We start from the raw sequence: 14753 nt of genomic DNA on the forward strand, positions 1-14753 counted from the left end.
AAGGCCTGGGGAAAGGCAGGGAAAGGAAGCCACTCGCTGAGGGCATCGATCCTCTCCACTACATCTCCCAGGGACAAGATGAGCCCTGGGGAGGACAGATACTTCCAGGCCTAGACCACAATCTCTAGGAAGAAGCCCAAGTATCGACCCTTCCGCACATAAGTCCTTCTCAGTGACAGTACAGTAAGGCCCCAGGGGAAAGAGATAATACTGGCCTTTGATGCCAGACCCTCCATCTGGGCCACTGACCGCTGACCCCAGACCCTCCATGAGACACGCTCTGGCATTAATCAAGTCACCTATATAAGCTCAGTCCCCATCCTTTATTCAGTGGCTCATTTTCCACCAGGAGAGTGGGTCCATCAGGACCATGAATGAAGAACCATAAATAAAGTGGGTCCATTAGAACCGTTTCTGAAAAAAGGCTTTTGGCTGATGTGTGAAGTTTTTGTTCATCCAAATCTTTTTTTTTGCGCTAACAGATACCGTCAACCCATCCTTGACAAAGTGCCCAAACATGCCCTGGAGAAAAGACAGCCCCTGTGCCCACTGGTGCTGGAGATCTGGTTACCCACGTGTAGAAGGATGGGACTCGGCTTCACCTCCCATCCTGCACTTTGATCCTGAAAATGGATCAAAGACCTGGGAATCAGACCAGAAGCTAGAAGCTCCTAGGAGAAAATGTAGGGTCAGCACTCAGCTTTGAGGCAACGGCTTTGTCAGTAGGACCCCCAAGCTCGGGAACCTGGGATGGCCTTGGGTTACAAAGCCTCATCCCAGCAGACCATTATGAGTGAAGAGAGAGCACACAGGAGAAATTCTCGGCTAGCTGCTCTTGTGACAAAGGATGGATCTCTAGGATATACAAAGAGCTTAAAGTAGAAAGTTTTAATAAATTTAAATTTTAAAATTCGAAAGAAATATTTTGGGAGTCAAAGCTCGGTGTCCCTAACATACAGCGAGGTCTTGGAAAGGACTAACTCACCTTGTTGAGCCCGGTGAGTCCTGCAGGCAACTGCCCCTCCTCCAGGGCAGGCAGTCTCTGTCAAGGTCCAGCAGGTTCCCCGCCAGCCTCCACGGAGGCCACCTCCCTGAACTTCTGCCTCTCCTTCTGCTCGACCTGCTCTCCCTGGACCTCACACACACAGCCTGAGCCAGACACCACTGGGCACAGACCTTCTAAACTGGCAGCTGGAGGGAACTTTTTGCCCTGGAGGAGTTCACAGAGTCTGGGCAGCCCACGGAGGGGGTCCTCCGGCACTCTTCTGGAAGATGCAGTTCTCTGCATCCCATGGTTGATTATTTCCCACCCTCAGAAATGACATGGTGATGACAAGGTGGGGGTGGGCTCTGTCCTGAAACCCTGCCAGCATCGCTGTCCTGCCTGACTGGAGCACACCACAGACAGCCCTCACTTGAAGGGCTGGATGAGCCAGCTCCTCACAACACCCCTGCTCCTGGCCCCTCCAGCTGCTCAGATGGGCCCTTCCTGACACTCAGGCTGCAGTGACATGCCCATCGTCTCTCTCAGCTGTCACCACCAGAGAAGCCATGTGAGTCAACACCAGACACGAGCTCCCATACCCTACCTGGTTCACGAGGCTGGTCTTGTTCCTGCCGAGCACCCTGCACATCACTGCGGCTGCAGGGCGGGTGCCGGGTGCAGGCCACACAGAGCTCGCAGATTCTCTTGAGATGCCAACCCTGCCCTGAGCCATTCACCCATCACTCTTCTCTGCTTGACTCTTTTCACTTCCAGAATCCAACAACAGAACACAAATATGAAGACTTCTTAAAAGTAATCCTGAACACAACTGTCATTTAAAGCAAAAAAGAGAGAACTCTAGGCCAAAGGCTAACTAACTAGTTTTGCCTTTAACCAGAAAGCTCTTCAACTGAACTCAATGCCTTTTCCCTCGGAGGGCGATTCTGGGCTGCTGCGTGAGGGAGCATGGGATGGGGAAATGACAGGAGGCGGCAAAGCATGCCTTTTAATTGCCTTGAAGGTGATCAGCACAGGGAGGGGGGCGGGGAGTGACACCATCATTCCTGAGGAGGAACCTTGGGAAACAGTTCACTGCTTGCATCTGCTAAATCACACCTGGCCGCTGTGGCTGGCCCTAGCTGCCAACCTCTGGCTCAGGAGCAACCGCTCTGGCAGTGTCTCCAGCCGCCTGTAAGGAGTGGGTATAAACAGACCTTCCCAGGTGGTGCCTGGGTCATGGGAACTGCTGGAGAGGACAGAGGGGGAAGCAGACCAGGTGTTCCCAGAAGGCAGCAGCGAGCATACCCTCTACGGAGCCAGGCTCCAGTGCTGGCCCCTGGAGACCACAAGGGGATTGAGGCCTTCTCCCAGGAGTCCAGGAGTCCGACCCCCAGGTGGAGCATGACCCCTAGTTAGAAGTAAGAGGTGTTGCTCTGGCTAGAAGCTGGTTCTCAGGCTGACTCTCTGCAGTACCTCAGAGAGGGGCCCCTGCTGAGCTGCAGGAAAAGGCTTGTTCCAAGAAAGAGGAAGAGTGGGGGGTGGGAACATCAAGAAAAAGTGAGCGGCAGAATGGCAGCCTCAGGGAGGCACAGGTCACCTGGGACAGAGAAGGAGCACCTGTTAACACAGAATGGGTCCCTGGAAGGCTTAGACAATCACTGTCTTTCTTCTACAGAAACTCAAACAAAGCTGGGCATGGCATTGCACCTGCAATCCCAGCCTAAGGGGGCTGAGGCAGGATCGCAAGTTCAAGGCCAGCCTCAGCAGACCCTGTTGAAAGAAAACAAAAGGAAGGAAGGAAGGAAGGAAGGAAGGAAGGAAGGAAGGAAGGAAGGAAGGAAGGAAGGAAGGAGAAAAGAGAAGAGAGGGCTGGGGATGAAGTCCGTGGTACGGCAGTGCCAAGTGTGCACAAGGCACACCAACACAGTCCAAACCAGAGACTCCAGGTCACCGTTCTGGAAAAATACCCTCAGTCACTGTCTCTGCCATCACTTAGGGGTCTGTGTGAGACATCAGCAAACTGGGCGTCTTCCAAGGCTCGCACACAGCTATGGAACACCACGACGGGGTCCTCGGGGAGATGGCCACGCGGGCAAAGCCCCCAGGAAGCGGCCCATGGCTGCAGTCGGCTATGACTGAGGTCGGGCACAGCAACGTGGGGGGCTGTGGCACTGCACACCTTCCAGGGCCAACTGCCCCTGCACTGGGCTGGGCTAAGAATCCATACCCCTGTCCCTAGTCCTCCATCCACTCTGATGACACTTCAGCTGGCTCAGAGCTAATGTTTCCTGGAACACCATGTGCTGCCCATTAGCACCTAGGATTATTGTAGTGTCGGGGAAAATGTGAATTTAACTTAAAGCTTTTAAATAGCTATGGATTTTTGCTTTATGATATTCAGAACAGGAGCACCTACTTTCCCTTGAATAACCACTGACCTGACTCCCTCATCAGAGAGGTCCAAGATCTCCATCCTGCCTAGTAAGCCCACGGTCCTCACTGTCTCACTGTGGCCACCAGTCCAGAGCACGGATCCCACTTTGCTTGAAGGAGGGAGGTTCAGGTGCCCTCGTCAGAACAGCAGAAGGTGCCCCACCTGTCCTGCTACCCAGGTGGACCCCTCCTGGCCCTTGCACTAGCCGGACAGGAAGTGTGCCTCTGCTACGAGTGTGCATGGGGACGATTTCAAGGCCATCAAGATGTCAGGCCCTTGAAAACTCAGCCACAGATTCCTTCATTTCTATACACTTGTTAATGTATAATTGTTTAATGTGTAAATTAGAAAATAATGAACACTTTTTCCTTCTCCTTCAGGGTGAGGAGTTACTGCTCAGATAACGTTCTTTGTAGTCACGTCAATTTAACAACAAAAATCCAAGTGAAAGAAAAATGTAGCTATTTATCTTGTGATCTGGTTGACATGGATTTAATTTTACAAATAGTTTGCTAAAGATGAGGATTTTCCCTAATATTTTTTTTCTATTGTTTTGATAATAGATACTGTCACATAGTGAAAAATATTCCACAATTTGAGTTGGACCATTAGCGTAAAAACTCTGTGAAGCCATAGGTTGTTTTCTTTTTTTAATTTATGCCCTCAGAGCCTCAATAACTATTGAATAAATGAATCAATTTCTTAAAAGAAATGGCAGTTCCAAGATGTATGAAGATATGCACACACAATGTAATGTAGAACAGAGAGTGTAAGAGGTGACCACTAACTCAACGTCTTGTCCAGCAGGGAGCCCATGGCATCCTGAGGGCAGAGGCCCCTTCCTGTGAGAGGAAGGAAGGACCGAGGCTTGGGGACAGCTCTTCACTTTCTAATACTGAGAAAAGTGGGCAAAGCACCCCCACGGGGCTTGAAGTTAGTCAACAGGTGCTGAATGCCAGATCACATTTGATGCCCGGGGCCAAGCAGTCAAATGCAGTGTGGTTGAGCAGGAGGACACAGGTGGAAAGGTCTGCACTTAAATGGACATCCAGGAGGCACCTGTACTGAGATTGCATGGGAAACAGGCACTAAGTCACAGCACAGTGGGCGTCTCAAAACAGGGACGAGAGGAACTAAAAAGTTTGATGTCCTGTAGAGGAAAGGACAGTAGCGGAGAGGGGCTCAGAGATCCCAGGACTCATGCGGGGACCTACACAGGCAGGCTCCGAGCTCAATGGGACTCACACAGGGACCCGCTAGAGGGGCTCAGAGCTCATAGGACTCATGGGGTGGGGGATGCACCTAAGAGAACTCAGGGACCCTTGGCCACCTGAGGGTCCAGCAGTCCATGGTCAGTCAAAATAGTCACTGAGCTTTAGAGTTTGTACTTTCTGTTCTGAGCAACTGACCCAAATTCTTCAGTATCTGAGAGAGACCCATCACAGGTCTCTCTCTCTCTAGCACGTGGCTAAGACTGTTATACAGAAGGAGCTCTCATGCAGCACAGTGCTTGGAGCACGGTCGCGTTCTCATCTGGTTGCCTAACATTGGCAACCCCGTGATGAGGACCCAGATCTGCAAAATGCGCCTCTCAGTCTGTCCTGCTCTGAAATTCAAACTAGCCTCGCTTTCTACCAAAGCCCAGGGTTGGGTCGTCGCCATTTCCAAGTCATCCTCTAGGGGAGCAACCGTGTCTCCTAAGTGTCACCTGGCAGTCACCAGGTCCCCTCAATCATAAGGTCTTCCCCAGAGTTTCCTCAGTGCCGTCTTCACCTCCTGGTTCCTCAGAGTGTAAATCAGAGGGTTGAGCATGGGCGTCACCACCGTGTAGAACAGGGAGACAAACTTGCCCTGGTCCTTGGATCGGCTCCGGGCCGGCTGCAGGTACATGAAGATGATGGTCCTGTAGAAGATGGTGACCACCAGCAGGTGGGAGGAGCAGGTCCCGAAGGCCTTCTGCCTGCCAGCAGCCGACCTGATCCTCAGCACGGCCTGGGCAATGTGGCCGTAGGACACCAGGATGAGAGACAGGGGCAGCACCAGGAACAGGACGCTGGCCACAAAGAGCTCAGCCTCGTTGAAGGTGGTGTCCACACAGGCCAGCTTGATGAGCACAGGGACCTCACAGAAGAAGTGGTCCACGCGGCGATGCCCACAGAAGGGCAGCCGCAGGGTGAGGGTGGACTGTACCAGGGTGGTGGCCACTCCACTGAGCCACGCCGTGGCCACCAGGGAGTGACAGAGCCGAGGATGCATGACAAGAGTGTAGTGTAGCGGGCGGCAGACAGCAACATAGCGATCGTAGGACATGACGGCCAGGAGGACACACTCGGTGGACCCCAGTGCGAGGGAGACATACAGTTGAGCCACGCAGCCGCCATAGGAGATGGACTTGTCTGAGCCCCCCAGGTGGACTAGGAGCTGAGGAAGGATACCAGTGGTGAAGCAGAGGTCCAGGAAGGACAGGTGGGAGAGGAAGAAGTACATGGGTGTGTGGAGCTTGGGGTCCAGGAGGGACACCAGGATGATGGCAGAGTTGCCAAGAAGGGTCATGAGGTAAAGGAGCAGGACGACCCCAAAGAGGGCCCGCTCTAACCAAGGCTGGTCTGAGAACCCCAGCAGAAGGAACCCAGAGAGGAGGCTGTCATTGGCGCCCCCCATTATCTCGCTCCACCTACTCACGTCAGGCAGAGCCTCGGATCCTGTGCCAAGTCCTTGACAATCAAAAGTTACATTCTGGGAACTAAGACTTTGGACATATATACCCGGCAGAGAACACCAGAGAGGGAGACTCTTATTAGGCCCCGAAGGTGGAACCTGGTCTGAGACCCACAGGTGTCCCATGTAGCTCGAGGATCACATGAAAGTCAGCATCACTTGAGATCGAGTTTGCCCCAGTTTTTAACAACATGAATTTTTTTAGTGTAAACATATTAGAATTTTATAGGAACTGTGGGAACTGCAAGCACTCTAGAAATATGGTTATTCCCAAGGTACCAAAGGCACAGAGCAGCCAGCAGGTGCCCGGGAGATCCCCAAGCATGGTGGGAATGCAGCGGGGCCGCTCCAGATGAATCCAGGTGTGGTCACATGCTGCTCCCGAGGAGTCCGGAAGGAGGGCAGCCCAGCCTGAGAATGGAAATGGAGAGGGCACATGGTCAGAGCCAGAGGGGGAAGGAGCCAAATGTGGGGAGCAGCTACTGCACACGCCACCTATGCTAGAGAACACAGCACATCCTGGGTGAACTGAAATCAGTTCTTCCAGGACCACAGACATCAGTACACATTATCTGGATAGCATAGCCCTTGTTGAGGGGTTTTAGTTCAGTTCAAATCTTCCTTCTTAAGATAAATGTTTGCACAATGTAAGAGAATTTAAAACTTCAAGTACCCTGACCCAGAATCGATGTGTGGGGCTCATGGGACAGTGGACAATGTCGATGTCACACACTTGGAAGGGAGTGAGTGCAGTATGACCAGAAGGCAGGGAACTCGGCAGAGACTGACTCATGAAGGCTCGCCTGCCGGCAGTACACTTGACCAACTAACAGAAGAAACCAAAATCGGTTTCACACAGGATGGAACCAAGAGATTGAACAGTTAAAAACAGCCTCTGTCTTTTTAATCTCAACCAGAGATGCTGAGGACTGGGCTGACTATGTCTGAAAACTCCAAGAAGAGAGTCCACGTGGTTGACACTCTTCTTGTAATAGAGACCTGGCTCCTGTCTCCTGGCACCCACCTTAACACCAGCCACTGGCCGCGGGTGCCTGGCCAAGCGCCCTGTGAATACATGAAACACAGGGAACCTGGAGAATGGGCAGTTCCACAGCACCTGGGGGAGCCTACTGACTGTGGCCAATTCCCTTCGCAGGCGCTGAGGCCCGGACATCTGCAGACTCATGGACAACCTGATCTCGCTCTTCTATAGCTCTTAGAGAGCAGATGCAGCTGAGAGGTGACTCCCTGAGACCTGTGTCCGCCCTGAAGTTGCTCACTCACACCATCCTGCTCAGGATGAAAGACTGGCTGACCATGTCTTTCCCTGAATGAGCAGGTTTGCTATCTCAGCTCAGGTTTTCAAAGTTTCTCTTTCATGCTATTTATTAGAATGGGCCTGCACCTGGTGTCCTGCCACCAGGATGCCACTGAAGTCACCTCCTCATCCCTTACTGCCTACAAGGACGTCTCCAGAGCATGGTGGACAATCTGGTAAGAGAGCAGGCTCCAGGTACGACCCGCTTTCTGCATTTTAGTTGTGTTCCTGAACATGTCACTGCATGAGGTGCCCTGACTGGCTCAGCTGGGACCTGGAGAGGAGCAGAGCTGTCCATGGGGACGAGGTGCATGATACCAGCCCTGTGGAGGGACAAATGTTTGCCAGTGAACAGTGATCACTGTGCCTGTGGGCACTATTGCCAGCTCACACGGCCTTCGCAGGCTCGTGGGCACCTTACTATCCCCCGGAGCCTCACCTGCTCCCCAAACCTTCGGTGTGGCTCCATTGCCCTCCCACCACGGCTGCATGGTGTCCCCTCACTGAACCCACCTAGGCATCTCCATAAGTCCTCTAAGACTTGACCCAAAAGACAGGAAATCTTTAGAGAGATGTCACATTTCCAACTAGTTCTACGATATTTTATATTTATGCATTGCTAGTATCAGAGTGTCAGGAATCTAAAGACTTATTTATCTTTATGCTATTAACATCTACCACATTCTCCAAAAGTATTTGCTAAGTCAAAGTGCTTGTGGAGCAGTGCGCTGTTTCACTGGGCAGATGTGATGACCATGCTGTAATACATGCAGCCAGCAGCTGGACAGATGTGCAAAACGTGCACCCCGAGAGCTCCCTGAGCACCACGTGGAAGCCCTGCTGTTTCACAGAAGGAATGCGTGCCCCACCTACCGTAGGCAGGGCAGGCTTAAAGGCTCGTGCACAAAGGCACTTCTTGGACTGCTTGCCAACCACGTTGAACACATTGCTACTGCAGAGGATGGACATGACAGTGACCACGCCACAGGGCCTGAGGTCAGGTGCTTAAGACAGAAGCATAAAGACAACTAAGTGTGTGTCTGCACATTCTCCAACGAAAACAGAAAGGACATTTCGGCGCTCACCTCATGGCTCCCATCCCATAGACGTGAATAGAGAGCTGTTTAGTCCCATGTGCTGCTCCAACCACAAATGCCTGGAAGACAGGTTTCCCTATGTTCAACAGCACACTCTGAAGTCGGATGAAGACAGACAGACAGATAGACAGATTGGATGGAACACTGGCATTTGTCTCTCACTAGACATTATTTCAGCTAATTCATCCATCAACCTTTGCTGGATGCATGCAGGGGCCAGCCCTCAAGCTGGACATAGGGGTGAGTTGGCCACTGACTCTCTATTCATCACGAGTGGTGTGGGGTACTGAGCCAGAGCTCCATACGTGCCAGGCAAGCACTCTACCAACAGAGCCCAGCCCAGCCAGGAATAGGAAACAGAAAGCTGTGTGTGTTGCTGTTAGGAATCTTGTCAGAGTAAAGTAAAATTTAAAAAAAACCCTTGTTAGTTGCCTGCTCGTGCTGCATGGATGGGGAGAGAGCAGCAGCACTAACCCTAGCCCAGGGACCCACAAGGTGAATAGTGAGGTATAAAGAACCTTCCCTCAGGGTGTCACAGGCCCACTCACCTAGCTTGTGAAAAGATATCATGTCCTTGGAAGTCACTATCTATAGATAAGCCCCTCATGGTGGCACATGCCTATTATCTCAGAAACTGGGGAGGTGAGGAAGGAGGATCACAAGTTTGAACCAGCCTTAGCAACTTAACAAGGCCCTGGGCAAGTTAGTGAGAGTCTGTCTCAAAGTAAAAAATAAAAAAGGGCTGGGAATGTGACATACTGGCAAAGCATCCCTGGTGAATTCCCCGGGACCAAAAACATAAAAGCAGGTAAATGAAGACAGCATTCTCTGTTTTCTGTGCATCCAAGGTGTGCTGCCAAGAGGAGTGAAAGGTTTGCTATCGATGTCAGAGCATCTGAACACCAAGCCAGCAGAGCCAGGAGCTGCCAGGGACCTGAGGGGACACTCGCGGAGGATTCTCTGGGCGCCAAGCTGCCCTGGAGGACATGACTTACACACCTGTCTGTCTCCACAGGGAGAGGAGCAGGACCCACTTTCCTGTGGTCACAGAGGAGGAGGCCTCAGGGTGGAGGCTGCCCGCCCAGGGAGGCTCTGAGGCAGAGTGGAGTTGGGGCCCAGGGCTGGCGTTCCAAAGCGCTCCATGCCACACAGGCCTCCTGGCTCCTGGTGAAGGGAAGAAGTGGGCGCTCGGTGGCCGGGGGACGCACTTCTCGTCCTCTCACGTCACCCTTGTGCTCTCATGTCACGCATGCTGCTCTGCTTCCCCTAAGCCATCTGTCCCACTTTGAGCTGCAGCTCTGTGCTCCCGAGGCTGTGTTTTTCCCGGCATGTCTCGATATCTAACATCTGAACAGGGGCTTTGCTCATGGTGCAGGGGGTGCTCAGCGTCACCAGCACCGCAGCAAGTCCTGCTTCAGAGAGGAACTTCTGGACCCTCTGCCTTGGAGCAAGAAGGGGAGGGAGGCTGAGTGGGAAGGCACAGAAAGGTCAGCCACGGGAGGACCACAGTGGCACTGAGAAAGGGCGAGAAAGATAAAGTGCCACCATGGGAAGAGCAGCAGACCCTCCCTGCAGCTCTGGGGTCTGGGGATGTGGCCTCCTGTGGCCATTGAGAAGGCCTGCTCCAGGATGTTTTCCAGAAGTGCAGCACGGAGGGCAGGGTGGGCTCAGGACCCAGGCAGGAAGCGCTCCTCTCCCTCGAGGGATGGACCCTGGGCATGGAGCTGAGCAGGTGCAATCCTTGAGCTCTTTGGCTATACACCTACGTGTTGCCATGGAAACACCTCCTAACTCGCCCTGAAATCTGCTGACACGTACATGAATTGTACCAAATACGCAAAAACATGAAAGTCGTACATGCTGACGGGGAAGCTGGTGTTTTGACACATGGACACTCTGTGTGTTTAAGTCCGATTAAACCTAACTACCTCCTCAAACGTCCATCACTTATTTATGGCGAGCATTCCAAACCATTCTTCCTGGGTTCCTAATATCTGCTGCTTCTTTTCTCTCTGGGCACCCGTGGCAGTAGCTCACCAGAACTCACCCCCATCTCCCTGCAACCTGGTGGGTGTTGACCAGCCTGCCCCACCCTCCCTGCCCCTACTGCCCCCAGTAGCCACCACCCTGACCTCACAACTTACCTATTATCATTGAATGTGCGGCTCACATGGGAAGCTGCTGCTTACCATACAGGAGTCCTGTGGTCAGAAAGCTGGGGACATAACGAGGCAGGTTCCAGCCAGCTCCCTCACCTCCACCAGCCCTGAGCAGGAAGCCACCCAGGAAACACAGCCCAGATGTCTCCTTCCAGACTCTGCAGTGGCTTCTCAATCTTGAAGTCATTCTGTCCATGAAAAATGCAGCCCTGATGGCCCCTGTGCCCGAGGCACATCTGTGGCAAGTAGGGGGTTCCTCTCCTGGTCCCGGGAGCAGCCCTGCCCCACTAGGGAGCTGGCACCCTAACTGACGCATGGAGACTCCACGCTCCAGAGAGCTCAGTGGCCCCTGGGTGCCCTGCCCCACCAGGAAACACTCCCTAAGCACAGGACAGTCAGAGAGCCGTTTCAGTGGTCCCTGAGCTCCTGGTGTCCTCCTGGGCATCCCTCTCCAGCCCCAAGAGCTCCAGCAGCAGCGCCCCAACCCAGGGCCTCACTGAGCCTGGCCAGCCTTATGGCCAGCCTCACAGCTTCCCCAGCAGATCCAGCCCATTCAGGTCACCTGCCGCGGGGGACTGGCCGTGCTCCAGGACTCGTCTCTCCTGCCGCCTGGGCTATGCTGAACCGGGGTTTTGGGCATTCACTTCTGCTGCTCTACATCCTCACATTTCAATTCCCCTGGTACCAGGACAAACCTCCTGCTCTTCCTGTGCCAGACGGTCTTCTCACCCTCCTGTGTTCACGCCTCGTTCCTAAGAGTCTTGCCCAGCTGTCCATCTGAAGCAAATCCCTCTGACCATGCCTTTTATTTTAATTTCTAGCACACCTCCAGACCCAATGTCTCTCCAAATCATGTGCACTAGAAACAGGCAGTACCTCTCCTGACTAGTCCAAGGAGGCTCACACCAGTTCCTGGGTGCCCAGGAAACGGCAGATATGGGAGGAGACCCTGTGAAATGAAGGCAAGAATGAAGGAGAGAGCCAAGTGAGGTCCACAGAAATGCACTGGAGTCAAATGAACGCAGCAACAAGAAACAGGGACAAGCCCAGGCCAACAGGAAATGGTCTTAAAGTAAAGACTCAAATTCTCAAATGCACAGTCAGCAACCATGCATGCATAAAATAGACCAAGCACACCCTCAGGATGGAAAGAGCTATTCTAAAAAGCTACTACCTAGGCAAAAAGGGCAAATGAAAGGTTCAATACAAGGGTCTACAGACTAGTGGAATAACCACCCTAAGAGGAGAAGAAATTCATAAAAATGGGAAAGATAAGAAAATTTAAAATCAGTGAATGTGGCCAAGAACATATAACCCGCAGGTGTTCCAACAGGCAACTCATTTCATGCTCCTCTTGCAGAGCAAATTTCTCTGTTGTTATGGGGACAGCCAGGTCAGCACAATACTCAACAAACTCAACCCAATAAAAGTTTCCTCTTCACCCCGTCCAGATCGAGCCTGTTAGGTAGTAGCTATCCATGAGCCAGGAAATACAAGCAAGGTCACAAGTGTCCTTTAAATCACTTTAGGGTCTTTTTTAAAGTACTTCCAAAGTAGATGAGAAAGCAAAGGGTGGTAGTTAGCAGAAGGTAGAAACAGGGGAGCTAATTGGAAATCACATCAAAAGAGAAGGATTAATGGGACTAACTCTTAACAGGGCCACTGAGGTTGATGGGAAGCTAGGAATTATAGCTACAAGCATCTCCAGCTATCTGGGATTGAAGATTCCTTTAGTGGTGCAGGCACACTAAGGTAACTCTGACCAGCTGCTGACCCTAGTGCCCATCTTATCATGGGATTGACTTGTAGGTGAAGCCCCCCTCCCCTAAATAGGATGGCCACCAAGTTCCAGAGAGGTACCAAGTAAGGTCAAAAACCACCGCCCGACATGAAGGAGTTGAACTCCTGATTGGCAAAGAGTGCAGAAGGGGGTCCCCAGCTCTCCTAGTGAACATAACAGTAGTAAAATTGGGGACAGCATCATCTCCCTTGATGTCCTCTACCTGGAGATCTCTCTCTCTCTCTCTCTCTCTCTCTCTCTCCCCCTGCCCTCCCCAGGCTCTCTCTCCAACCTCAATTTGCTTGTACTTCACTTTCACTTCTAATAAAGTTCTCTCTCATGACTTTTGGTGTCTTGAGTTTAAAGTTTATTTCATCAAACACAAGAACCTGTTTTTCTGCGACGCCACTTGAGCAGGGGCAGAGGAACCCCTAGGTTAGTTTTCCCACAGGATGGGCTTCAGCCACAGCATTGAGCATTCAGGCAGGGGCACCCCTGAGCATGAAAGGACTTGAGGGCGCCAGAGCTTGGTCACAGGGGGACACGTGGCTCTGAGGGAGGCCAGGGAAGACCACACAGAGTCCAGCTTGTTGCTGCGTGTTGCCTCTCCGTCCTGCGCAGACCAAGCAAGCACCTCTGTGGACGTCCCAGGGAGCCAGGTGTCCCCAGATTTTTCTCCCCAACCTGCTTGGCAGTTGTCGCCTGGCGGGAGCGGGAGAGCGGGTTCCACCCTGCCTCTGCAGCAGGCTGACAGGAGCAGCCTTCGCAATGCTCCAGTCCACCCATTCTGACCCACCTGGGGTGGTGACTACATGCTAAGAGGAACTCGGAGTGAGACCGAGAGCTACAGTCACTGTCCCTGCACTTCAGCCATCACATGAAGGTCTTTAGCATCCCAAGGTCTATGATTTACCCACCCACTGTCACAGTCTAAATCAAGGACCACAATTTCTTGGGGGGACCACAGAAATAACCCCCACCGGGCCTCTATTCACCTCTGTGTCCAGCATGCTCTGCACTCTCCACCACAGGGGACAGAGTGACAGCTCTGAACTGCCCACAGTCAGTCAGTCAGCACTCATACTTATTTTTCTTGAATGACCGACCACTTAATTGAAAAGCATGTATTTATTATAAATGAGACATGAACAGCGGTTGTCTTCCCCTCGGAGGAACGCTTTGCAGGAGGCTTAAGGACTGGCTGTCACTGAGTGAAACTGGGTGACACTGGTCCAAGGGCTGAGCCCTCACCTGGGGCAGGCCAGCAGGCACAGGAGACATCCACTATGTGAGCCTCTACAAAGTACAGACCTTCTTTTCCTCTAAAATAAGGAGAGAGTGGGGAAGTCACCGAGAGAAATAAGGAGGGTGCCTGGGTGGAAGGTCACTGGCGCATGGGATCCCAAGGAGCAGTTAGAACCCAGTTCAGGGGCTCCGTCAGCCAGGACCCCAGGGAAATGAAGCTTGCAAGGCAGACGTGACGGTCTGGTCTTAATACACATCAAAGTATTTCAGAATGAATATACCCTTTGCACAGCAAAAATGAAAATGCCAATGGATGAATAATTGTACTTATTGGGAAATAGTGAACTAAAAAGCAAAGTAAATGAGGACTTACAAAAATGGTTTTCATAAAAATGATTGATTTAAAATATGAAAGTCATTGATATTTAAACAATGAATTATTACAAATCACCTAATTGTAATAAAATATAAGGTACAAGAAAAACACATAAATTATATGTAAAGAATGTAGAGAATAGACTTACACTAAAAACTTGCAATTTACTCTTTTGGGGGCACAAACAAAAGAAATCACTGGCAGATAAAGTTGAGAACACAGCTTTTAAAATGATACACCATACACACAGCTTTAAAAATGATACATGTGTACTCCCATTTAAACCAGATGTTCCGCTTTCTCCCTTTAACATCCTCCCATTCAGGCCAGCCCCCAACCAAAGTTTCCCTTCACACTTACTCCCCCAACAAGGTCCCACTACTGAAGCCAGGTACCGGCCCTAAAACCTCCACCACGCAAACTCAGCTGCCTCCAGGAGCACCCAGGAACAGCACCCAAGTGCCTCTGCCCCACTGCCCTGCAACCTCTGCCACACCCACTCAGCTCCTGCCAAGAGCACCCAGGAACAGCACACTAACTCCTATGCCCCACTTCCCCACTTCAACAGGCCTTAGCACTAGTGCCCCTTCCAGGCACTCCCTCTCAGCAGGCACCCACTAACCCACCTAGCTACCAGTCCC

General features: G+C 51.9%; 1 protein-coding gene across 1 annotated transcript; it reads right to left on the reverse strand.

The window, feature by feature from the left end:
• Positions 1-5147: 5147 nt before the first annotated feature.
• On the reverse strand, positions 5148-6080 carry LOC143398890 (olfactory receptor 2G6-like). The gene has a single exon (XM_076855610.1). The coding sequence runs from the start codon at positions 6078-6080 to the stop codon at positions 5148-5150; it is 933 nt and encodes a 310-aa protein (XP_076711725.1).
• Positions 6081-14753: the final 8673 nt, after the last annotated feature.

Source organism: Callospermophilus lateralis, unplaced genomic scaffold (assembly GCF_048772815.1).
Source record: "Callospermophilus lateralis isolate mCalLat2 unplaced genomic scaffold, mCalLat2.hap1 Scaffold_1955, whole genome shotgun sequence".
Taxonomy (NCBI): domain Eukaryota; kingdom Metazoa; phylum Chordata; class Mammalia; order Rodentia; family Sciuridae; genus Callospermophilus; species Callospermophilus lateralis.

Coding starts and splice junctions, on each gene's coding strand:
- LOC143398890 (XM_076855610.1), bottom strand. CDS start 6,080: ATGGGGGGCGCCAATGACAGCCTCCTCTCTGGGTTCCTTCTGCTGGGG.